Raw genomic sequence first — 25,438 nt, 5'->3', positions numbered from 1 at the left:
GGGGGTTTGTGTGGGTATGTTTGGGGGGGGGAGGTGTGTGTGTCTGTGTACGTGCTCAAGAACACACATATGCATTTTACTGAAGAAGATGAGTAATAATAATAATTATGGATTTTTTTAAGTGCTTACTACGTGCCAAGCATTGTTCTAAACACTGGGGTAGATACGAGGTAATCAGGTTGTACCACATGGGGCTTACAATCTGACTCCCCGGCCTGTGCTTTTTCCACTAAGCCATGGTGCTCTATTGGTCCCTGAAGGGTGGGGGGTTTGTGTGGGTATGTTTGGGGGGGGGAGGTGTGTGTGTCTGTGTACGTGCTCAAGAACACACATATGCATTTTACTGAAGAAGATGAGTAATAATAATAATTATGGATTTTTTTAAGTGCTTACTACGTGCCAAGCATTGTTCTAAACACTGGGGTAGATACGAGGTAATCAGGTTGTACCACATGGGGCTTACAATCTTAATCCCCATTTTACAGATGGGGTAACTGAGGCACAGAGAAGTGAAGTGGCTTGTCCAAGGTCACACAGCAGACGAGCGGCAGATCCGGGATTAGAACCCATGTCCTCTGACATCCGGGCCGGTGTTCTTTCCACTAAGCCACGCTGAGTATGCTAAAGGTCTGTCAGTGCAACTTTCCTCATTTTAACCTATGTGACTGAAAGCGAGCCTGTGGAATGGCAGACATACCTGAGGTTAAAGCGGTACAGTGAATTAGAAAGGGAGATGTTGGAAGAAGGAACTGTGGGAGGAGTGGTTAGAAGTCAGAGGTCATGGGTCCTAATCCCGGCTCTGCCACCTGTCAGTTGTGTGACTTTGGGCAAGTCACTTAACTTCTCGGTGTCTCAGTTACCTCAACTGTAAAATGGGGATTAAGAGTGTAAGCTCCACATGGGCCAACCTGATTACCTTGTATCCACCCCAGGTCTTAGAACAGTGCTCAGCACATAGTAAGCGCTTAACAAATGCCAACATTATCATTATTATTGTCTCAAAGGGTGGTCCTGGAACTCTAAGGCCTAAGACCAGGGAATCAGGAAGAGGGTTCCCACTGTTCTAATCATGAACAGCAGTTTCAGCTTCTTTCAAAGGGAGCCTCCTATCTTGTCTTGACTAGATACAGGGGCACATAGCACCCTTCCCCACAGTAAGTGCTCAATTTAAATACACTAACTGATTGCTCTGCACACAGTCACTCAACTAAGCACTTGGGAGAGCACAATACAAGAAAATTAGCAGACACATTCCCTGCACGTAACAAGCTTGATTCAATTACTCTCTAAAAGAAAATATCCAGACAAGGCATCTCTCCCTAAACTTATTTAAGAGTGGTCAAGAAGTCCAAGTTTTTTTGCTGACAGAAAGAAGAAGAGGATCTTGGGGAAACTATGTTAAAGAACTGCTTTATTCCTCTTGTGGGCCCAAAGAGTTACCAGATTCTTTCAATTCCAAGTCAGGATCTTCAGTCTTAACAATAATGAAATCCTAAAGGATTCTTTGAATTTCTCAGATCCACACACATGGGATTCACCATAAAAAAAACTGTTTTAACAACACATTGTTGGCTAGAGGTTTTTTCTGACAGGACTTGTGTGAGTAGGGCTGGGGAAGGTTGGAAATGACTCTTGACCGCCTATGATTTAATGCATAATTCTTAAGGGAGGCAAATCATTTATTAATTTCCACTAGAACGGTCTCTGTGTTTGGCTAGGCAAACAGGAAACAGTTGAGCATTTTGATTGAATTGGTAAGACCTAATGAGTCATTCTGCTAGTGAATCAGCCAACAATGATGAACTCCAGAAATGCTTTCCTCTATTCAGCACAGTGGAGTAGTTTCTCAAAGAGCATTTTAGCCACTTTAAGAGCAACATGGTATGACTAGTCTATTTGAACAGATATTGATGGAAAAAAAAGGGTCTACAGGTTCCAGAGAGGGAAATGGGTATTTTAATCCTTCATGGAAGGCTTGCCTTTCAAGACATAAATCAACAAACATCACAGGCATGAATAATTTTAGGTAATAATAATTATTATTATATAGTACTTGTTAAGTGCTTACTATGTGCCAAGCACTGTTCTAAACACTGACATAGATCATCAGTTATCAGATTAATCAGGCACCATTCTCAACACTGGGTAGATAATGTTATCAGATTAATCAGATTGAGTGCAGTCTCTATCCCACATGGGGAAGCAGTGTGGCTCAGTGGAAAGAGCTCGGGCTTGGGAGTCAGAGGTCATGAGTTCGAATCCAGGCTCTGCCACTTGTCAGCTGTGTGACTGTGGGCAAGACACTTCACTTCTCTGTGCCTCAGTTACCTCATCTGTCAAATGGGGATTAACTGTGAGCCTCATGTGGGACAATCTGATTACCCTGTATCTACCCCAGCGCTTAAAACAGTCCTCAGCACATAGTAAGCGCCTAACAGATACCAACATTATTATTATTAATCCCCATTTGACAGATGAGGCAACTTGTCCAAGGTCACACAGCAGACAAATGACAGAACTGGGATTAGAACCCAGGTCCTCTGACTCCCAGGCCTGTGCTCTTTCCACTAGGCCACAGGTAGAATGCTTGGTTCCTTTGGCAGAATCAAATCCAGTTCTAAAATGGGGGTGTCATCTTAGCGCTAATGACCAATACATCTAATCTGATTCTCTCAAGTATATATTTGCTTTGATTTTCTTGCTTTTCAGAAATTCATCAGTAAGATTTTGTGTCTTGTTTTTCAGCGGCATAAGCTCTTCTACAGTTGTTTTAGCATTTTCTTTCATTCATTCAGTCGTATTTATTGAGCACTTACTGTTGCAAAGCACTGCACCAAGTGCTTGGGAGAGTATAATATAACAACAAATACATTTCTGCCCACAAAGAGCTCTCAGTCCACAGGCATTTTTACTAGTCCTAATCAATCCGTTAATGGTATTTATTGAGTGTTTATTGCAAGCTAATCAAGATATTAAGAACATGGGAGAGTACATTTCAATAGAGTTGGTAGACACGACCCCTGCCCTCAATAAAAACAACTATGGTATTTATAAAGCGCTTACTATGTGTCAGGCACTGTATTAAGTGCTGGGGTGGACACAAGCAAATCAAGTTGGACACAGTCTCTGTCCCACATGGGGCTCACAGTCTCAATCCCTATTTTACAGATGAGGTAACTGAAGCACAGAGAAGTGAAGTGACTTGCCCATGGTCACACTGCAGGCAAGCAATGGGGTCAGGATTAGAACCCATGACCTCCTGACTCCCAGGCCCGAGTTCTAGCCACTACACCATGCTGCTTCTCAAAGAAACAGAGAAGCACAAAAGCCTAGAGGAAAGAGCATGGCTCAGTGGAAAGAGCCCAGGCTTGGGAGTCAGAGGTCATCGGTTCGAATCCCGGCTCTGCCACTTGTCAGCTGTGTGACTGTGGGCAAGTCACTTCACTTCTCTGTGCCTCAGTTATCTCATCTGTAAAATGAGGAATAACTGTGAGCCTCACGTGGGACAACCTGATTACCCTGTATCTACCTCAGCGCTTAGAACAGTGCTCTGCACATAGTAAACGCTTAACAAATGCCAACATGATGATGATCTGAGGACCTGGTTTCTAATCCAAGGTTCGCCAGCTGCCTTCTGTATGAAATTGGGCCAGTCACTTAACCTCTCTGTGCCTCAGTTTCCTCGACTGTAAATGGGACAGGGACGGTGTCTGGCCTAATTAACTTGAACCTACCCCAGGGCTTAGAACAGTGTTTGACACATAGCCAAGTCTTTAACAAACACTATAAAAAAAATTAGTGGAGGAGACCAACATTAAAATTATAGGAAGGGGAACCAATAGAACACACGACTATGGAAATAAATTCTGGGGGGATCGGGATCAAAGTGCTTAGGGGTTACAGATTTAAGTACATCGATGACCCGGAAGGGAGGGGGAAATAGGGCGAGGAGATGAACAATTAGTTAGGGTAGGCTTCCTGGAGGAGATATGATTTAGTAGAGATTCCAGGTAGGGAGAAGGGTGGTCCAGCAGATAAGTTTCCCTAAACCCTTCCAATAGTTTCTAGTATATTTCAGTGCATTTTCCATTGGTAACCTGAAGAATTATAATGCAGATGGTTTGGCCATATATATATATATATATATATATATATATATATATATATATATATATATATATTCAATCCTAATTAGAATTCTTGTCCAGGTTAACATTTAAATCTAATGTTTCAAGTTCAGTGTTTCAAGTCTTGTGAAAATTGAGTTTGACTAATTTGTATTAGGAAAGCTGAGTCTGTATAAACTCCTTTTAATACATCTAGTTTTTCATTTTTAAGAGTATTTTTAAAAATGTTTTTATCTCTATTTTGCTGAGCAAAAGAATCTATTTTAATAAAAAATGTTCAGATTAACCACAAACCTATGTCCTCCCGAGGTGGATTAAAATAAAAACTACTGCTAAAATAGGAGCCTAACACTTGTGTTCATCTCTAGTCTGTGAGCTCCTTGTGGGCAGGAATGTGTCTGTTGTTGAATTGTACTCTTCCAACCACTTAATACAGTGCTTTGCACACAGTAAGTGCTCAATAAATACGATTGAATGAATCGCCATCATCTGGAAATCAGATTAACTCATCCTGATAATAATAATTCTGGTATTTGTTAAGCACTTACTATATACAGGCACTGTACTATGCACTGGAGTAGATACAAGCTAATCTTGTTGGACACGGTCCCTTGTCCCAAGTGGTGCTCACAGTCTCAATCCCCTTTTTACAGATGAGGTAACTGAGGCACAGAGAAATAAAGTGATTTGCCCGAGGTCACACAGCAGACAAGTGGCTGAGCCAGGATCAGAACCCATGACCTTCTGACCCAGGCCTGGGCTCTATCCACTAAGCCATGCTGCTCCCTATTCAACAAAATTAATCAATCAATAGCATTTATTGAGTGCTTTATGGGATGCAGAGCACTCTAATAAGTGCTTGGGAGAGTAATAATAATAATGTTGGCATTTGTTAAGCGCTTACTATGTGCAGAGCACTGTTCTAAGTGCTGGGGTAAACACAAGGGAATCAGGTTGTCCCACGTGGGGCTGACAGTCTTAATCCCCACTTTACAGATGAGGTAACTGAGGCACAGAGAAGTGAAGTGACTTGCCCACAGTCACACAGCTGGCAAGTGGCAGAGCTGGGATTCGAACCCATGACCTCTGACTCCAAAGCCCGTGCTCTTTCCACTGAGCCACGCTGCTTCTCTACAAGAGTACAAAACAACAGAGTTGGTAGACATATTACAGACTAGAGGGGTAGACAGACATTTGTGCGTACGTGTTGTGGGGATGATGGTGGGGTGAATATTATGTTTAAAGAGCATAATTGAAGCAGTGAAGCAGTGTGGCTTAGTGGAATGAGCACGGGCTTGGGAGTCAGAGGTCGTAGGTTCTAATCCTGCCTCTGCCACTTGTCAGCTATGTGACTTTGGGCAACTCACTTAACTTCTCTGTGCCTCAGTTACCTCATCTGTAAAATTGGGATTAAGACTGTGAGCCCCATGTGGGACAACCTGATAACCTTGTATCTACCCCAGTGCTTACAAGAGTGCTTGGCACATAGTAAGCACTTAGCAAATACCATTATCAAGCACATAGTACAGTGTTCTGCACAGGAAGCGCTCAATACATACGACTGAATGAAGTGCACACGAGATGCAGAAGGGAGAGGAACTAAAGGAACTGAGGTTTTAGTTGTCTAGGTAGACAAGGTGAGTAAGTTGAATGAGTTGAAGTGTGCGAGCTGGGCTCTAGTGGGGGATCAGTGAGGTAAGGTAGGAGGGCGCAAGGTGAATGAATGCTTTAAAGCTAATGGTAAGGAGTTTCTATTTGGTGCAGAGGTTTGGGCAACCACAGGAGATTTTTGAGGAGTGGGGAAACAGAGACTGAATGCTTTTGTAGAATAATGATCTGGGCAGCAGAGTGAAAATTAATTTCATATTTTTCCCCCAAATGCATTTATGCTGAAAAGACAACAGGACCCAAGAGTAACCAGTTGGAGCCCGCAAGGCAGAAAGCCAAGTCCTTCCCCTCTCCCCGTCTCTTCCCCTCCAACAAGCGGACACATGCAGATATGCGCGCACGCACACACACACACACACAGTGCTTGAACAACCAGCTCCTGGGTATGTGTTTCAACAACTTACCTTGCTAACTTCCTTTAAGGCCCTTTTGCAGACTTCATACTGAGGTGAGTCTTTAGGTGTTTTCTGACAGATGGTCTGAAACGAACGGAAGCAGCAAATGTTCACCAAGTGAAACCACTGGGTGTATCTTCAAGTGAACTTCAGATAACTTCATTTTATTTACACCCTCCTTAGTACTCATTTATTTATATTCACTCATTCAATTGAATTTATTGAGTGCTTACTGTGTGCAGAGCACTGTACTAAGCGCTTGGAAAGTACAACTCGGCAACAGATAGAGACAATCCCTACCCGACAAGGGGCTCTTGATCACTTGAACTGTAGCACTTGGATGTAAGCTCCTTGTGGGTAGGGAGTATGTCATTCACTGGAGAAGCAGCATGGCTCAGTGGAAAGAGCCCGGGCTTGGGAATCAGAGGTCATAGGTTTGAATCCCGGCTCTGCCACTTGTCAGCTGTGTGACTGAGGGCAAGTCACTTCACTTCTCTGTGCCTCAGTTACCTCATTTGTAAAATGGGGATTAACTGTGAGTCTCATGGGGGACAACGTGATGAACCTGTATCTACCCCAGCGCTTAGAACAGTGCTCTGCATATAGTAAGCATTTAACTAATACCAACATTACTATTATTATTATGTACTACAGGGCTTCATAACAAGTAAGCACTAAATTTCACCCCAAATACTATTATTACCACAATGTGCAGACTACCCAACCCATGCTGACATTATCTTTCTACATCTAGATGTGTTTTCATGGATACCATAATCAATCAATGTTATTTATTGAGCTCTTACTGTATGCAGAGCATCAACTAAGTGCTTGGGAGAGTACAATACAACAAAGGTGGTCGATACATTCCCTGCCCAAAAGGAACTTACAGCCTAGAAAGGAGCTACCGAAGCATGAATTGTACTTGCCAAGCACTTAGTACAGTGCTCTACACACAGTAAGTACTCAATAAATATGACTGAATGAAATTCAAAAACTTTATGACCCTTTGAAAGAGTCAATCCAAAAAAAGACCCCTTCAGTATTTTCAAGAATGGGGTCTAATATCAATAACTCATTATCACTGATGAGCGATGATGATGACGATAATAATCATAATAATTATTACCAGGGTATTTGTTAAGCTCTTACTATGTGCTAAGCACCGTTCTAAGCGCTCAGGTGGATACAAGGTAATCAGGTTGTCCCATTGGGGGCTCACAGTCTTAATCCCCATTTTATAGATGAGGTAACTGAGGCACAGAGAAGTTAAGTGACTTGCCCAAGGTCACACAGCAAACAAGTGGCGGAGCTGCGATTAGAATCCATGTCCTCTGACTCCCAAGCCTATGGTCTTATCACTAAGCCATGAGGATGCTGGACTTGTTCTTGTCCATGTATTGCTTATCAGATCAAACTTTATACTTTAAAGTGGGGTTCAGAGAGCTCTGGTTCTGGGTGAAGAAACTAATATTCATACTCTCTCTTCTTGGCGGTAAGCCCCGGTGCAGTATTTTTCTAATTGGACATGTCCAAACTGTGCTTAGTGGAAAATTCACAGCCTGGAGTCATAGGACCTTGATTCTAATCCTGATTCTGTCACTTACCTGCTGTGTGACCTTGAGCAAGTCACTTAACTTCTCTGTGCATGAGTTCCCTCATCTGCAAAATGGGGATGCAAAACCTGTTCTTCCAATTTAGACTGCAAGCCCCTTGTGGGACCTGATTTTCTCCTTCTAGACTGTAAGCTCATGGTGGGCAAGGAACATGTCTACCACCTCTGTTATAATGTACTCTCCCAAATGCTTACTCCAGTGCTCTGCACACCGTAAGCACTCAATAAATACAAATGTTTGACTGATTAATTGAACTCCAGCTAAATTCCAAAACGAGGTAAAATGAAGTGGTAGCTTCTTAACCAGACTTTGATTCTGCCCACACTGTTTTCACAGAGTGACTACAGAGAAACTATAAAAAAAAAATTATTGCTAGTCATTAGTTTTAATAATAATGTTGGTATTTGTTAAGCGCTTACTATGTGCCGAGCACTGTTCTAAGCGCTGGGGTAGACACAGGAGAATCAGGTTGTCCCACGTGGGGCTCACAGTCTTAATCCCTATTTTACAGATGAGGGAACTGAGGCACCGAGAAGTTAAGTGACTTGCCCAAAGTCACACAGCTGGCAAGCCTTGCCCTGAGTACAGAGTATATGTAACTGCGAGATGAAAACACAACTTTTAGTTCCTAATTGGAAAAAGACACCTCAGGCTGTTGAATTTAGAAGTGCCATATTAAATGAAAAAAATGAACAACGAGGTCTTATATTTATGTCTAAGACTTAAATACTGTGAAATAAAATATCTCAAATACTGTAGAAATAAAGGCCCTGTGTAAATAAGGGTTTTGGAATCCATATGCTCATGTTGAACAATGTGATGTTTTATGGTTTTGGCAAATTTTACAATAATATTTTAAGTATATAGAGTAAAAATATCTCCCACCACACATAAAGATGTACTGCCAGATGTAATTCTGTGAAAATTCTCATTCTATAGAAAAGTGTGAAGTTTGCAACTGGAGTGTGGCATTAGAGAAACAGCATGGCATAGTGGATAGAGCACAGGCCTGAGAGTCAGGAGGTCATGGGTTCTAATTCTGGCTCTGCCACTGGTCTGTTGTATGACCCTGGGCAAGTCACTTCACTGGGCCTCAGCTCCCTCATCTGTAAAATGGGGATTGAGACTGTGAGCCCCGTATGGGACAGGGTCTGTGTTCAACTTGATCACCTTGTATCTACCCCAGTGCTTAGAACAGTGCTTGACACACACTAAGCTCTTAACAAATGTCTTTATCTTATTATTACTCTTATTATTGCCACTTAATAAGGAGCCTCTGCTTTAGGAACATTCCACCCTAATTACATATCCTCTGGATAATTATCCAGTGGGTAGTTCTGGTTGGATAGTATTTTCCCCTCTCCCCCCCCCACCCCCAAGACTGTAAGCTCATTTTGGGAAGGAAATCTGCCTGTTTATTGTTGTATTGTGCTCTCCCAAGCACTTAGTAGTAATAATAATAATAATGATAGTATTTGTTAAAATGTTTATTATGTGCCAAGCACTGTTCTAAGCACTGGGGCAGGTACAAGGTAATCAGGTTGTCCCACATGGGGCTCACAGTCGTAATCCCCATTTTACAAATGAGGTAACTGGGGCACAGAGAAGTTAAGTAACTTGCCCAAAGTCACACATCTGATGAGTGGCGGAGCCGGGAATAGAACCCATGACCTCTGACTCCCAAGTCCGTGCTCTTTCCACTATGTCATGCTGCTTCTCTATAGTGCTTTGCAGATGATAAGTGCTCAATGAATATGATTGAATTAATTAATTTTCCAGAGTAATTAGAGAAGTATTAGATCATCTGGAAAGAACTGAAAATCTGGTATTTCACTTTGGTTGAAAAAAATAATCATTAATGCTATTTACTGAGTGCTTATGGTGGGTACAACAATAATGCCTCTAAAAGGTTACATATAGGGTATTTGGGGGCAGGGGTCATGGAGGAGCAGGAGGGGAAGATAAGAGGATAAGGAATTGAAAAAGAGCTGGAAGGGAGATAGATGGTAGAAGGAAAAGTATAGGGGTGTTTGGAGGGAATTGGGTGGGATTTATGGGGTATTAGAACGTCTGCTTCTCCTCCATGCCCCATTGCCCCTACTCCCTCCCTCTGCTCTTGTGTATATATGTACATATTTATTATTCTATTTATTTTATTAATGATGTGTATGCATCTATAATTCTATTTATTTATATTGATGCTATTGATGACTGTCTAGTTGTTTTGTTTTGTTGCCTGTCTCCCCCCTTCTAGACTGTGAGCCCGTTGTTGGGCAGGGATTGTCTCTATTTGTTGCTGCACTGTACTTTCCAAGCGCTTAGTGCAGTGCTCTGCACACAGTAAGGGCTCAATAAATACAAATGTATGAATGAATGAATGAATGAGGAATGGGGTGTGAGGTTGACTAAGAATGTGGAAGATGAGAAGGGGAGGGAGATAAAAGGAACGGAGAGGAGGAGGAGGAAGTGACCAAGCAAGAAGGGCCCAACTTATACTTTGGCCAATGTAGAAGGGGAATGACTAAATGCAGCAACACATTAGCCCTGCTCTCCCCCATCTATTGACTCTGTCGTACTCTCCCAAGCACCTTGTATAGTGCTTTGCTCACGGTAAGCACTCCATAAATATCATTGTTTGATTTTTCCTCAGCACAAGTCGCCCAGTAGCATTTCCACAATAAGAAATCTAGCCTGCCAGTTTGATTCTGTTACCATGCACTATGCTACGACAAAGGTTTTCAAAGCAACTTCAAAATGACCCCTTTAAGGAATCTTGCAACAAATTTGAAATCCAAAATAATGAGCACCCAACAAATAATCGATCAGAATGACATTTGCACTGCTGGGTCTTCAGTGCGGTACATGTCTTAATAGGAGGACTCAAGCAATGGTGCAAGAAGTGAATAGGAAAAATGAGGATGACCGAAGGAATACAACTGACTATCTTTTGAATTAGGATACTCTGGGAGGCACAGGACTTTGGGGACTGGAAAAATGAAACCTGAGAGAGTACTGAAGCCTACTAAATATTATGAGGGCATGATAGACAACTGTTGTTCAGCAAGTTCCACATACCAGGATGAGGGAATATCTATTCAGGTCTGAAGGAGGTGAGTTCAAAAGAAATACTTCTTTCTACAGCAGGTGGTAAACATGTGACATTTTATCACCACAGGAAGCTTTGTGCGGTAAAAATATCAGTAGGTTCAGGAAGGGTTTGTATAAACTCGTGAATGAGTGGTTCATAATGAGTAACCAGAGGAAAAAGGATGTTAGATGAAACATCCCTAAAAACAATTGGGTGGAGGTCAGGGAAGGCCAAAGTCATACCGATAGCCCGAGAATCCGGTTGCCATTGTTGAAGGCAGAATACTGGTTTGACAGATCGTGAGTCTGACCCAGTATGGATTTCTTACAAAAGGTCACAAATGAAATGAAAAAAAAAAATAGACATGGTTGTCCATAGGCTGCAGCAGTGAGGAACCCCAATTTTTTTTTAACAGTTATTGCAGCAAATACCCCCATGGTTGGCAATGGATTCACCTACATTCCACCTCAGGCTGTCCACAAAAGGAATTTAATAGGTTTCACGGGTGAGAACAGGCAAAAATCATTCATACGTAAGGTTATTATTCTATTATGCAATAGGTAATCCAACCCCCAAAACAAGCAGGATTTCTCTTACATCCATCAGCAACGGTAGACGTGTAACCCTTTGCATGGGGAGTATGAGGAAAGAGATCATGGGCAGGTTCCCGCATTCTTCCTGAGATTCGATTCGCGATAACACTTCTTTAAAGGATGGATTAGTAGCTCTGAGGAAGAAAACATGATAATTGTTTTGTGGTGCTGATTTGTCATTTGAAATTTAACAATTTAGAGGATGACAATGTAGAAACTCCAACTCTTTAATTTAAAATTATAAGAGAAAACCATCACTGCAAAGCCATTGGGTAGTCTTTCTACAGTGAATTGCACAAAACTGATTTTAACCTCAGTTGTGAAGTTAAAGAAGTAGACTTTCTTAAATTACAACTTTGGAGATGGAATAAAAACAAGCACAAGTTAATGTCAAATGGAGACAAAATAACAGACAATAATATTGATAAAAACAACACGTTTGACCATCTCTTCTCAATTCTCACTCAAAATGTGTCTTCTGACATTAGACGGTTAAAGGACTTTGGGAATCCATTGGGTAACGGAGGGGGGTGTGAGGTGAGGGGAAGGGTATATAGAGAGGAGGAGAGTTTAAATACTGGGAAATGACATAAGACATAAGTACTGCAGATTCTGTTGTGGTCTGAGGTCTTGCATTACTTCAACCTATTTAGGGGTGTGGGTGGAGAGGAAGGAAGGGTGATAGGGAATGTGAGCCTCCAGCCTCATTCAGGTATCCTTATGATGGGTTAAAACCTTAGCTATACACAAAGGACATGGGGAGTTAAGAGAGAGTGGAGACAGTCCATTATATATGGGGTAAATGGATGGTTTGGGGCATTCATTCAATCGAATTTATTAACCGCATGATGCCTAAAGCCGCCAAGTCTACTCTGCTTCCCCTGCTTCCAGAACCAAGTACTTCAGGAGGGACCAGATCCCCCTTGACCAATGTCCCCACTTCCTCTTGCCCTGTCTCCCCACTTCCTCCGGGCCCACCTCCCCACTTCCTCTTGGGCAGCCTACTGCACGAAAATGGGGTTTGTTGGTTGTGCAACTAAAGCCATGAGCTGTAACTGCTTCTCATGGAATTAAAAATGGAGAATCTGGAAAGAGGACAAAACGGCGAGTAGAGCCTGATTCATTCATTCAGTGGTATTTATTGAGCGCTTACTGTGTGCAGAGAACTGTACTAAGCACTTGGAAAGTACCGTGGCTCAGTGGAAAGAGTCCGGGCTTGGGAGTCAGAGGTCATGGGTTCAAATCCCAGCTCTGCACTTGCCAGCTGTGTGACTGTGGGCAAGTCACTTAACTTCTCTGTGCATCCGTTACCTCATCTGTAAAATGGGGATTTAACTGTGAGCCTCGCGTGGGACAACCTGATTATCCTGTATCTATCCCAAGCGCTTAGAACAGTGCTCTGCCCATAATAAACGCTTAACAAATACCAACATTATTATTATTAGAGACAATCCCTGCCATGCTCTTAATTGTCCAATGTCCCACTTTACTAAGTGCTTAGAACCATGCTCTGTACACAGTAAGTGCTCAATAAATACTACTGAATGATTTATTGACATAAACGTATGCCCCAAGTAACCTTTCACTGACTTGTTAAGAGCAGTCATGTGAATGTAGATCCACAATTGTGACATTGCCTTAATTCCAAATTCTTTGGGCCAGCAGCCAAACAATGGCAAAAGTCAGAAGTGAGTTTTCTCCCACTTGAAAACAATTACTTCCCCTTAGGCATACATGCTATGCTACAGATAAGGCCAGAGTTTAAGAGAATCACAAAGCACCCACCCTATCTTGGAATGTGAGAGTTGCATCCTTATAAAATCCTGAGTGAGAAAAACTCACACTGTTATACCTGTTCAAATGCCCTCAGCTCATGCCGTCAGCTCATCCACAAGCAGTTTCTCCAACATCGCAGCACGGGGAGCCCAATCAGGCTTGTCTTGTCAAAATTCATTGTCAAATTTTCTGATCCTAAAAAACTAACTTTTGAGATACCACTTAACCTTAAAGGACTTTATCAGTAGCTTCTAGGACTTCATCCAGAGTTTGGATCAACAAAATCTTTCAAATACACTCCATCTCTGCTTACATTACTGTTGCTTACATTAATTTCTGGAGAGTTCTTTGTTGATAGACTTCATTTGTGCAATACTTCACATAGGGATCAAATGTCGATGATGTATGTTTTTCCACAATATCACTTATGTCATCTATGAGGATATTGTTCTGATGCCTTTCTTCCAGCTCCTTAAAGAATCTGTAAAAATAATACTTGCATATTAGGGGGAGATGTCTAGAACCTTAAAGGAAGGATGACAGTGTTTCTCGTAAGTATATTTTTTGAAGACTGTTCTGAGCTCTATGGATGACATATTGGTTGCACCAAAGAAGATCTATTTTAGTTTGGAAATATACAGATTCAAAATTTAATGTAAAACCGTAAAATTCCAGTAAATTCAAATAGGGAACTAAAGAGTTCCCCAGTAGCCCAATCCTCCACAAAAACTCAAGGAGGTTCACTATATTCTCAAATTTAGAACTTTAGTAAGGTTCAATTGCATTTAACCCTATGCTATTTTCTAAGACATAGCTTATCATTGCCAATGAGCCTGAAAGACATCAAGCCTTTTTAATGTCGATCAAAGTAAAAAAAAAGATCAGATCAATATCACTGAAGTCAAATTAAACAGTTTGCAATGGATTTTGACAAAAAATTAAGTAGACCAAAATACAGCTAAAAGTTCCTTGTGGGTAGAGAACATTTCTGCCAATTCTATGGCACTACACTCTCCCAGGCGCTATAATGGTCTCCACACAGTAAGCACTCAATAAATAAGATTGATTGTAGAAAGCTCAAGCCAGAGGGAAAGGCAAAGAACAGAGTTGAGAGAAAAATGCCTATCTTCTTATTTCAATTAAGTGTCCCCAGAAAACCCTCAAATAATTGTAACCCTCCACCTCTTTCTTATATTGTGACACCCTTGAGGGGCAGGGACTATGTCTAATACCTTTGTAAGTCTCTCCCATTGCTTAGTGCAGTGCTCTGCACACAGTAAGCACTGAAGTATTATGACTACTACTATTCCTGCTCTCAAATATCAGCATTCTCATCCTCCACCATTCAGAAAATAAACAGAAAATGTAGTCATATCTCATACACAATCTCATACACAGAGGCAAGGAAACATGGTTTCCAGTTTATTTTGATTTTGAAACAATGTAGCATTTCCTAATGGTGATCTGGGAAGCAAATTACTTCTTAGAGGGACCTGTCAATTTTCAGGACAATCTAACTGAACTCGAACAGTAATTTATTAAGAAAATAGCTTTCCCTCTTCACTTTAATGTTCAATGCCAAAATGTTTAATTAAAAAAAAAACCCACAAAGCATATTTTTAGACAATTTCCTTCCTCCACCTGCACTATGAAATGATAATTAGTAAAATTCAAGAGCACTGTTTACATCTCTAGGTGAACCTCTCCTGGATAAGATAGTTATCCCTTTGTTCCACATTATTTTTTTTTTGGCAATTTTTTTCTTTTAAAAAAATATCTGACATGGTTTTCTTAATGTGAATTTGAGTGTCACAAAGGCATGAGACAAAAAAAATTCCCAAAATGACTAATCCAATATAAAAATAGTTATTTTTTCACACCTGAGTTATATCTCTGCTTCCCTATATCTCTGCTACCCCTTCAACAACTAGTCTTGAAATAAGGGAAAATTTTAAGACTTTTAATAAAGCATCATTTTCATCCACATATGTCAACACTGGACCAACATCTGGAACATATCACACTGGAATTTTCATTGCCATTATTTATTTATTTTTTTCAGTCTGCCCTGCGTAATAGGTAACACTACCCAATACTATGTCAGAGAAGAGAAGGGAGGAAACCAAAGACACTCTATCCATATAGGTGAAGATTACTATAAACAGTTTTAATTTCCATTCTGCTTCACATAACAGTTAGGGAGAGAGCCAATACATCTTACATGTGCAAATAATCATAATTGAAATATTTATTTTAGTTGGTACTGAAATAGCAAGAGAGAAAAATGACCCCTCCTTTCTGAACTGTATGACTTCTATTCAAATGGGATCAAAGTTAAACCTGAAAAATTTCTTAGAGCCAGAAAACAAATGCCTCGAATAGCAAGGCACAGGTACCCAAATGTGTAATGACAACCTCTCGGTTTGATCAGTATGAATAATAATAATAATAATAATGATATTTGTTAAGCACTTACTATGTGCAGAGCACTGTTCTAAGCGCTGGGGTAGATACAGGGTAATCAGGTTTTCCCACGTGAGGCTCACAGTTAATCCCCATTTTACAGGTGAGGTAGCTGAGGCACAGAGAAGTTAAGTGACTTGTCACACTGCTGACAAGTGGCAGAGCCGGGATTCAAACCCATGACCTCTGACTCCCAAGCCCGGGCTCTTTCCACTGAGCCACGCTGCTTAAAGTAACAAGCTCTCTTATGAAAATGAATAATCTCCTTTATAAGGGGGAAAGGGAGTTAGGACAAAAGGAGCAGGGAAGTCTTTCAAAAGACAACGATCTTGGCTTAAAGACACTGAATGTATGGTACGCTCATAACAAAAACCAGAAGTTCATGAACCATTTGAGTGGGGGGGCAATTCATTTTTCCACAATTTCTTTGCTCTGGAAAGTCATGTCCAGGCTGAAGATGTTTTCTCCAGTCTTTGGCCCTGATTACATCATCTGTCGGCCCCCAGAAATAAAACAGCAGCCCGCACTGTTCTTAAAAGGCTTTGGGGTCAGCAAGGCAGCTGGTTTCAATCAATCCCTAGTATTTACTGAATGTTTACTGTGCGCAGAGCACTGTACTAAATGCAGTGGGTAGACATGATCCCTGATTTCAATGAGTTTACAATCTAGTGGGGGAGATGGACATTAAAATAAATTACAATTACAGGAAACAACAGGTTAAAAAGATATGTACTTAAAGTGGGGTGACTTAGGATGGGGGTGGGAGCAAAGTGTTTAGGGTTACAGACCCAAGTGCTTTTGGGACTCTGAAAGGAGGGAGAACAGAATGCGGAGATGAGAGTTGAGTTAGAGAAGGCTTCCTGGAGGAGGAATGCCTTTAGTTATGGCTTTGACGTTGGGGACAGCCATGTTCTATTGGATAAGAAGGGGGAAGGAGCTCCAGACAGGAGGAAGGGAGTGAACAAGGAGCCAATTCATTCATTCATTCAATTGTATTTATTGAGCACTTACTGTGGGCAGAGCACTGTACTGTACTAAGCGCTTGAAAATACAATTCGGCAACAGACATAGACAATCCCTACCCAACAACGGGCTCACAGTCTAGAAGTGGGGGAGACAGACAACAAAACAAGTAGACAAGCAAAAGCAAGAGCGACGAAAGTGAGACACAGTGGGAAGGGTGATGTAAGAGGAACCAAGTGTGTGGGCTGGAGAGGAGCAACAGAAGGTAGTACAAAGAGAGTTCATTGAAATTTCAGTTGGGATAACGCTCTCTAGCTCCCAGCAGAAGTGAATTTAATCCCAGTTCCATTTCTCCAGGAAATCTCCTTAATCTAGAAATAGTGTGGAAAGAACATGCGGCTGGGAGTCAGAAAAAGCTAATAATAATAATAATTGTGATATTTGTAAAATGCTTACTATGTACCTCAAATACTATGCTAAGGGCTGGGGTAGATGCAATCAGATCAGCCACATGGGGCTCACAGCCAAAAGGGTAGGTATTCATTTATTTATTACAGATATTTAATTCCCATTTTACAGATGAGGAGACTGAGGAACAGAGAAGTCAAGTGACTCGCCCAAGGCCACACTACAGGCTAGTGGCAGAGCCAGCGTTAGAATCTAGTCTCCTCACTAATGCCAGTTCTGCCATTTGTCTGCTGTGTGACCTTGGGCAAACCACTTAACTTCCCCATGCCTCTTTAAAATATGGATTCAGTATCTCTCCTCCTTTTCATTTAGACTGTGAGCCTCAAGTGGGACACGGACTGCGTCCTACTACATAATCTTATATCTACCCCGATGCTTAGTACAGTGCATGGCACATAGGAAGTACTTAAATACCACAATTATAAGTAGGGTTATTAAGGGCTAGGCCGAGATCCAATTAAGTGCCATTTGTCTCCACTCTTGCACTACAAACACAGAAGCACCATCAGGTTCTTTGCATGACCAGTGTCGATCCCGCAAGATTTCAGATTCTGTACATCTGTGCTGTTACGTAGTTTATTGCCTCTGCAATGTCTATACATAGATGAAATCTCATTACAGAAAACCTCTGGGAATTAAAATCACCCACATATCTGTAATTTTATTTTATTTTAATGTCTCTGACCCCTCTAGACTGTAATCTCATTGTGGGCAGAGAATGTCTGCTATATTGCAGTCTCCCAAGTGCTTAGTACAGTGCTCTGCAAACAGTAAGCGCTCAATAAATCCAAATGACTGACATAAAATATGATTTTTGTTTTAAATGGACAAGTCTGATTCCTCCCCTTGGCCCAACTCCCTTCAGGTCAACATTCTACCCATTCAGTATCGGACTCTCTCTCTCTTCTTTCCATCCTTAACTCTCTAACTTTGCTCTTAATTTTCTCTACCAGGCCACGGAGCAGCGGCCTCAGAATCCTGAGACCCAAGACTGAACTGAGGTTCTGAAGGGTGGAACCCCTATGGTGGAAGCCCCAGAGGGGCATGTTTCACTTTGGGGAGAAGTAAAAGTTCAATAAATACCACTGATTGATTGATTGATGGGTGGAACCACAAATGAACTGCAGCTGCCATAGTTGCTGGGAAATGTTACTCCCTCCAGTTCACTAACTGAGAGGGCTCAAAATGAGGACATGTGTCCTCCACATGGGATTCTTCTCTGCTCTACCCAACTCCACTCTGAGCCAGGCTGCCAAGAAGCACAACTGGGCTCTCATTCCTCCCAATTCCACTGCTTTTTTTTAGAAAAATGGCATTTGTTAAGACCTTAGCGTGTACCAGGTACTGTTCTAAGCACTGGGGTAGATACAAAGTAATCAGGTTAGTCACTGTCCATGTCCCACTTGAAGCACACAGTCTTAATTCCCATTTTACAGATGCAGTAACTGAGGCACAGAGAAGATAAGGGACTGGCCCAAGGTCACACAGCAGAAAAGTGACAGAGCCAGAGCTTAGGACAGTACTGACACACAGTAAGTGCTTGACAAATGCCATCATTAGAACCCGGATCTTCTGACTCCCAGGTCCATTCACTCATCCATTTAATCGTATTTATTGAGTGCTTACTGTACTAAGCACTTGGGAGAGTACAATTCGACAATAGACATATACCCTGCCCTATCCACTAGGCAACACAGTTTTTCTGGCTACTGGGTATAGAGATTACTCTGAAAAATAAGGTTTCCGACTGAAGCAACAAACTGGGAAATCAAAATTGAAAGCACTCAGGTAGGTCACTGGGCTGGGGGTAAAGGGAGAGGCATGTTTGATTTTATATGACACAATATCTAGTTTAGATTCAATGGGTCTCCACATCTCTGGGATTGGCTTTCTCCTCTACTAACTAAGAAAACATGGCTTAAAAAAATCCATGTATAAAGTCTTCCTGATTTGAGGCAGCAGGGTCTACGTGAAAGGCATAGGGAAGACCTGAGTCTTTATTAACCCAGTTCTGGGATTCATGAGGTTTGAATTATTGAGGTTTTACTACATGGGACTTTAGACTCAAGTTCTTCATGCCCCTGATGGAAATTGCTCACCATCAGTTGTTTCACGGTTCTAGGAATCACCTTCCAGTGTTCTAAATTGGTGATTTTCCACGAGTGGGCAACTACGAGCTAAAGAGTTCCTTGGTGGGTTGTGAAAATTTTAGAATAATAAGAAGAATGTTTACCAGCCGCCTAGCTCCAATGAATAAGTCACCTGGATGAGAAGCTCAGCAAAGACTTGCATGAGTGAAATTGGGAGAAGAGTGAGCCAGATGGCAGAAGGGAACTTTTTTTTTTATGGCATTTATTAAATGCTTACTATGTGCCAGACATTGTTCTACGCACTGGGGTAGGTGCAAGTTAATAGGGTTGGAGACAGTCCCTGTCCCATAAGGGTGTCACAGTCTTAATCCTTATTTTACAGATGAGGGAACTGAGGGCCAGAGAAGTGAAGTGATTTGCCCAGGTCACATAGCGGATAAGTGGCGAAGCTGGGATTAGAACCCAGGTCCTTCTCACTTCCAGGTCTGGGCTCTATCCTGGCCATGCTGCTTTCCTGCTGATGTGTGCATTGTCTTTGGGGGTTACCCACCCTGTTCTACTTGGTCATAAAGCCTAAATACATTTCCAAGTGTTGCATATTAAAAGCTTTCTCTGAGTTGTTTTGTCTGCAGAGGGTCCTGTACATTTTTGAAGAGGATGTTTTTGATTGCTACATTTGCTTAGAGCCCAACTTTGTCTGGGGAAAAATCTGGAAATCCAAAAACGTGAAGATTGTAATTTGGAAGTAAGATGAATGGTTTTGGAGCTACACAATGAAATCATAATTGTGGTATTTGTTAAGCGCTTATTATGTGCCAAGCACAGTATTGAGTGCTGGGGTAGACACAAGATAATCAGGACTCCGAATCTAAACTGGAGGGAAAACAAGTATTTAAATCCCACTTTACAACAAACAAGTGGCAGAGCCGGGTTTAGAATTCAAGTCCTCTGACTACCAGGCTTGTGCGCTTTCCACTGCTACATATCCCCAGAGGACAACTTGCCGAATGGTAAAAAGCAATTTCAGGATTGTCCATCCCTAAATTCCTCTGACTGGACCAGACTTCACTGGCGCAACGGGAGCAAAAAATGAAATATTGCAAGTGGAGAACAATTCTGATGGAAAATGCTCTTCAATCAGTAACGACTTCTCTCCCATCACCACAAATGGAAACAAGAATCAAAATAAAAAGAAATAATATAGCTAAATGATTGAGGGCTGTCTCTCATCAAAGAGCAGCAGTGTGGCTTAGTGGGTAGAGCACAGGACTGGGAGTCAGAAGGACCTGGGTTCTAATCCCAGCTACTCCCCTTAACTGCTATATGATACGGAGGAAGTCACTTAACTTCTCTATGCCTCAGCTCTCATCTGCAAAAATCAATCAATCATATTTATTGATCACTTACCATGTGCTAAGCACTTGGGAGAGTACAATATAAAAGAATTGGTAGGGACGATCTCTGCCCACACTGAGTTTACTGTCTAGATTCAATATCTTTTCTCCCACCTAATTAGCCTTGTAAGCCATATCTGGGACATGATGATCATATATTTACCCCATTGCTTAGTATAAGGCTTAACACATATAAGTACTTAAATACCATAAATGTTATTACTAGTGAGAGCTGAGTCAAATCTGGAAAAGACCGAGACAAACCCTTCGTCCAAATGACAGTCGTAAATAGAGGAAATAAACCTTAAATTCAGTTCATTTTTCCATCCAATACTGATGGAAATTCTCTGTTGGAATGAGGTCGTAGAAGAGGAGAACATAGGTCATCTGCCCCTCCGGGCAGCTGTCAGTCAGGAAATACCCACTAGGCCACAATCTCTCAGCTCACAGTAGCTCATTTTACCATTTCTTGGTCCCAGTCCCTTTGAATTCCCTTTCCCTCTGGACTGTAAGCTCCTGGTGGGCAGGGAACATCAACCAACACTGTGGCACTGTGCACTCTCAAGCGCTTAGTAAAGTGCTCTACACACCATTAGCACACTACAAATACCAAGAAGCTTGCAACAGATACTCAACAAAATACTCAACAAATACCATATGGCCAAGGCCTCCAAGAGGCCTTCCCTGACTAAGCCCTCCTTTCCTTTTCTCCCACTCCCTTCTGTGTCACCCTGACTTACTCCCTTTATTCTTCCCCCATCCCAGCCCCATAGTGCCTATGTACACAGCTGTAATTTATTTATGTTAATGTCTGTCTCCCCCTCTAGACTGCAAACTCACTGTGAGCAGAAAATGTGTCAGTTTATTGTTATATTGTACTCTTCCAAGTGCTTAGTACAGTGATCACACAGTGAGCACTCAAATATGATTGAATGAATGAAATACCACTGATTACTTGAACTGTAACAAACAAATCAGATGTTCACTCAATTAACGGTATTTATTGAGCACTACTGTGAACAAAGCACTGAATTGAGCATCTGGAAAAGTACAATAATAATAGAGTTGGTAGAGATGATCCCCGCTCTCTGTGGAAATAGAGTTTACATGCTATAGGGGGAAACAGATACTAAGATAAATTACTGGTGCACAAATGGCAGAGTGTAAGGATCCATACAAAAGTGCTATGGGACTCAGGGTCGGGTGAATACCACAGGCATAGGTAACACAGAGGGGATATCAGGTAGGGTGAATGAGGGCTTAGTCAGAAAAGGCCTCTTGGAGAAAATGTGATTTAAGGATTTGATTTTGTCCATGTCCAATTCCTCCAAACTTGCTTTAACTCTGCCCTCTCCTCCATCAACAGCATTTATCCATCCTTATTGACTCCCATTTACACTGTCCATATCAGTTGCTTTAAATGTTTAACTCCCTCCTCATATCTCCTGTTTTCCCCATCCTCTTCCTCTTGACCCTAATGACCTGGGCATATGCTTTATTGATTAAAAATGAAACCATCAGGCCACCAAATCAGCCAGAAGCTGTGGGAGGACAATAAATTGAAAGGAAATTAAGGTGATGAATCAGATTGCACCAGGGAAGCCATATGTACAACCAATAATTTACATTAATGAGAAGCGGCATGGCTTAGTAAATAGATCACCGGCCTGGGAGTCAGAAGGCCATTGGTTCTAATCCCGGCTTCGCCACTTGACTGCTGTGTGATTTTGGGCAAGTCACTTAACTTCTCTGTGCCTCAGTTCCCTCACTGGGGATTAAGACTTTGAGCCCGGTGTGGGACAGGGATGGTGTCCAACCCAATTATCTTGTATCTACCCCAGGGCTTAGCACAGTGCCTGGCACATAGTAAGAGCTTAACAAATACCATAATTATTATTATTACTATGACATGGGCAATACAGAGCTAAAAGCTGTGACAGAATTCTATCTAGGCAGCCTACCGACCAATGATGCAATGATGGACAAGCAAATAGAAATAAAAAAGGCTAACACATTCTTTGATATGCCCTGTAGACCATTAGCACACAACAAATACAAAGAAAATCAATAGAGCATGGGCCTGGAAGTCAGAAGGATCTAATGATCTAATCCTGGATCTGCCACTTGTACTCAACAAACACTTAATAAAAACACTCCGCGTCAAGCAAGCAAGGTGTGGCAGCAGCACTCAGGCTCCAGATCCAACTGAAGATTCACTGAGCCGTAGCACCATCCAACCCTCTCTACAGCTGGGATGACTGGACTGTACCGAAGTGTCTCATCCTTCTCCTTGGCCAGTTCCAACGGTGTCAACTAGAGGAAATACTCAGTATCAAATGGCAGGGTAAGATCATGAACAGTGAAGCTCTGGAACATAAACATTCCCTAGCCTAGAAGCTACGTTCCCTTTAAAATACCTAGGCTGGTAGGAACATCTGGGGATAATTAACAACAGCAGGATACCCAAACAGCTGCTGCAATGGAGAGCCAAAATTAGGAAAACAAAAGCAAGGAGGGCAGAAGAAATATTTAAGAACTTAATAAGGGGATGCCTTAGATAATGTTGTCTCCCCACTGAAAACAAGGAATCAATTGCTAAAGAGAAACCTGCATGAAGCACTGTCATCGTGAAGGGAGTGACTCCCATTCAGAATAATCTGTGTGTGGAAATTCAATCACTAGTATGTATGAGTACGCCCTGTTTGCAGAATGCTATACTAAGCACTTGGGAGAGTAGAGTACAATAGAGTTGGCAGACATGATCCCTTTCCTCAAGAAGCAGCTTCATTTAATAATAATAATGGTATTTACTAAGCACTTACTATGTGCCAAGCTCTGGAGACAAGGAAGCAAAAGACAAAACATTGCCAGGCACTGCAAACACAAAGCAACTATTCCCTCCTCTTACTTAGGTTGTCAACCCTGGGTTGGACAAGGAGTGCACCTAACCTGATTAGAGAAGAAGCGTGGCTCAGTGGAAAGAGCATGGGTTTAGGAGTCAGAGGTCATTTATTCTAATCCCGGCTCTGCCACCTGTCAGCTGTGTGACTTTGGGCAAGCCACTTGATTTATCGGTGCCTCAGTTACCTCATCTATAAAATGGGGATTAAAACTGTGAGCCTCACGTGGGACAACCTGATTAGCCTGTATCTACCCCAGCACTTAGAACAGTGCTCGGCACATAGTAAGCGCTTAACAAATATCAACATTATTATTATCTTAATGATGGTATTTGTTATGCACTTACTATATGTCAAGCACTTTTCTTTGTGCTGGGTTAGATACAAGCTACTCAGTTTGGACACAGTCCCTGTCCCACATGGGGTTCACAGTCTTAATCCCCATTTTACAGGTGAGGCAACTGAGGAACAGAGAAGTTAAGTGACTTGCCCAAGGTCAGGGTCACACAGCAGACAAGCGGCAGAGCAAGGATTAGAACACAGTTCCTTCTGACTTCCAGGCCCGTGTTCTATCCAATATGCCACGCAGTGTTTGACACAGTAAGAGCTTAACAAATGCCATAATAATTACTATTATTAAAGCACTGAACTAAGCATTGGGGTAGATACAAGTTAATCATGTTGGACACCGTCTCTGTCCCACATGGGGCTCACAGTTTAAGGGGGAGGAGAATAAACATTAAATCCTCATTTTACAGATGAGGAAACAAGGGCCCAGAGAAGTTAAATTACTTGTCCAAGATCACACAGCAAACAAATGCCATCACACAGCAAACAAGTGCCTCGATCTCATCTATCTCGCCACCAACTCCTTTCCCACATTCTCTCTCTGGCCTGGAACTCCTTCCTCACTCCATAAACACCAGACCACCACTCTCCCCACCTTCAATGTCTTATTGAAATCTCATCTCCTTCAAAAGGTCTTCCCCTCTTAAGCCCTTCTTCCCCGCAGACTATCTCTCCTCTCTGGGTCACCTACACACTTGGATCTGTACCCTTTGGGTACTTGGTACTCACCTCACCCTCAGTCCCACAGCACATATGTATATATCCATAATTTGTTTATATAAAATCCTGTCTCCCTCTCTAGACTATAAGCTCATTGTGAGCAGGGAACATGTTGAAAAACTCTGCTGTATGGTAATCCATCATATTTATTGAGAACTTGATGTGTGCAGAATTCTGTACTAAGTGCTTGGGAGAGTACACATAATGTAGTACAGTGCTCTGCCCAAAGTTCTCAATAAATACCATAGAAAAAAGGGTAGAACCTGCCTTTGAAGCCAGCTCTTATGGTTCCCAAGGTCAGGAAATTCTGCTTAGGGCTGAGAAGAACTGGCCACCATTGGAAATATTTGAGAAAAGGAGAGACATATGGATAAAGACTTTTAGAAACATAACCAAAAGGAACGCAGCTATAAAACCAAAAAAAAAAAAAAATTACCCAGCAATGTGGTATTTCCCAATGCAAAAATAAATTTCCTTTTCAACTATAAAATTTTCCAGTGAACAAGATGAGAAACAATGAAATAGCTGCTTTATATTACTTACCTAACAAAAAATCCCAGTAAAACCAGTCAAATTTAACCCAATAAAATTCTGTATTAAAAAAATTTGCACAACAATCCCCACTAGACATTCAACAGAACTAAAATAAGTGCTCTTTTAGCTATTATTATTCCAGTGACCAGGAATGACTGTGAACATGGAAGCCAAAATCAAAATGAAACTAAAAGCATTTTGGCAGTACCAATGAAAACTAAATGGATTCAAGAATAATCTGGGATATTGCAAGCTACAGGTTTTCTTGTTAAAGTAATTTTTTCTTAAAAAAAAT

At 41.6% G+C, this 25,438-nt stretch overlaps 1 protein-coding gene across 2 annotated transcripts in view; it reads right to left on the bottom strand.

Moving 5' to 3' along the window:
- ARHGEF26 (Rho guanine nucleotide exchange factor 26) overlaps window positions 1-25,438 on the bottom strand; it is a 166,226-nt gene that overhangs the window by 55,461 nt on the left and 85,327 nt on the right. For both annotated transcript variants that reach the window (XM_029071943.2, XM_029071950.2), the window contains exons 6-8: window positions 13,592-13,744; window positions 11,492-11,621; window positions 6,200-6,274 (exon numbers count right to left, since the gene is read on the bottom strand). In XM_029071943.2, the coding sequence (XP_028927776.2) occupies window positions 6,200-6,274; window positions 11,492-11,621; window positions 13,592-13,744 (358 nt within the window). The remainder of the gene's footprint in view (window positions 1-6,199; window positions 6,275-11,491; window positions 11,622-13,591; window positions 13,745-25,438) is intronic.

This window comes from Ornithorhynchus anatinus, chromosome 1 (assembly GCF_004115215.2).
Source record: "Ornithorhynchus anatinus isolate Pmale09 chromosome 1, mOrnAna1.pri.v4, whole genome shotgun sequence".
Taxonomy (NCBI): Eukaryota; Metazoa; Chordata; class Mammalia; order Monotremata; family Ornithorhynchidae; genus Ornithorhynchus; species Ornithorhynchus anatinus.
The sequence above is the reverse complement of the archived record's forward strand: the minus strand, read 5'-3'. Positions and strand labels throughout refer to the sequence as shown.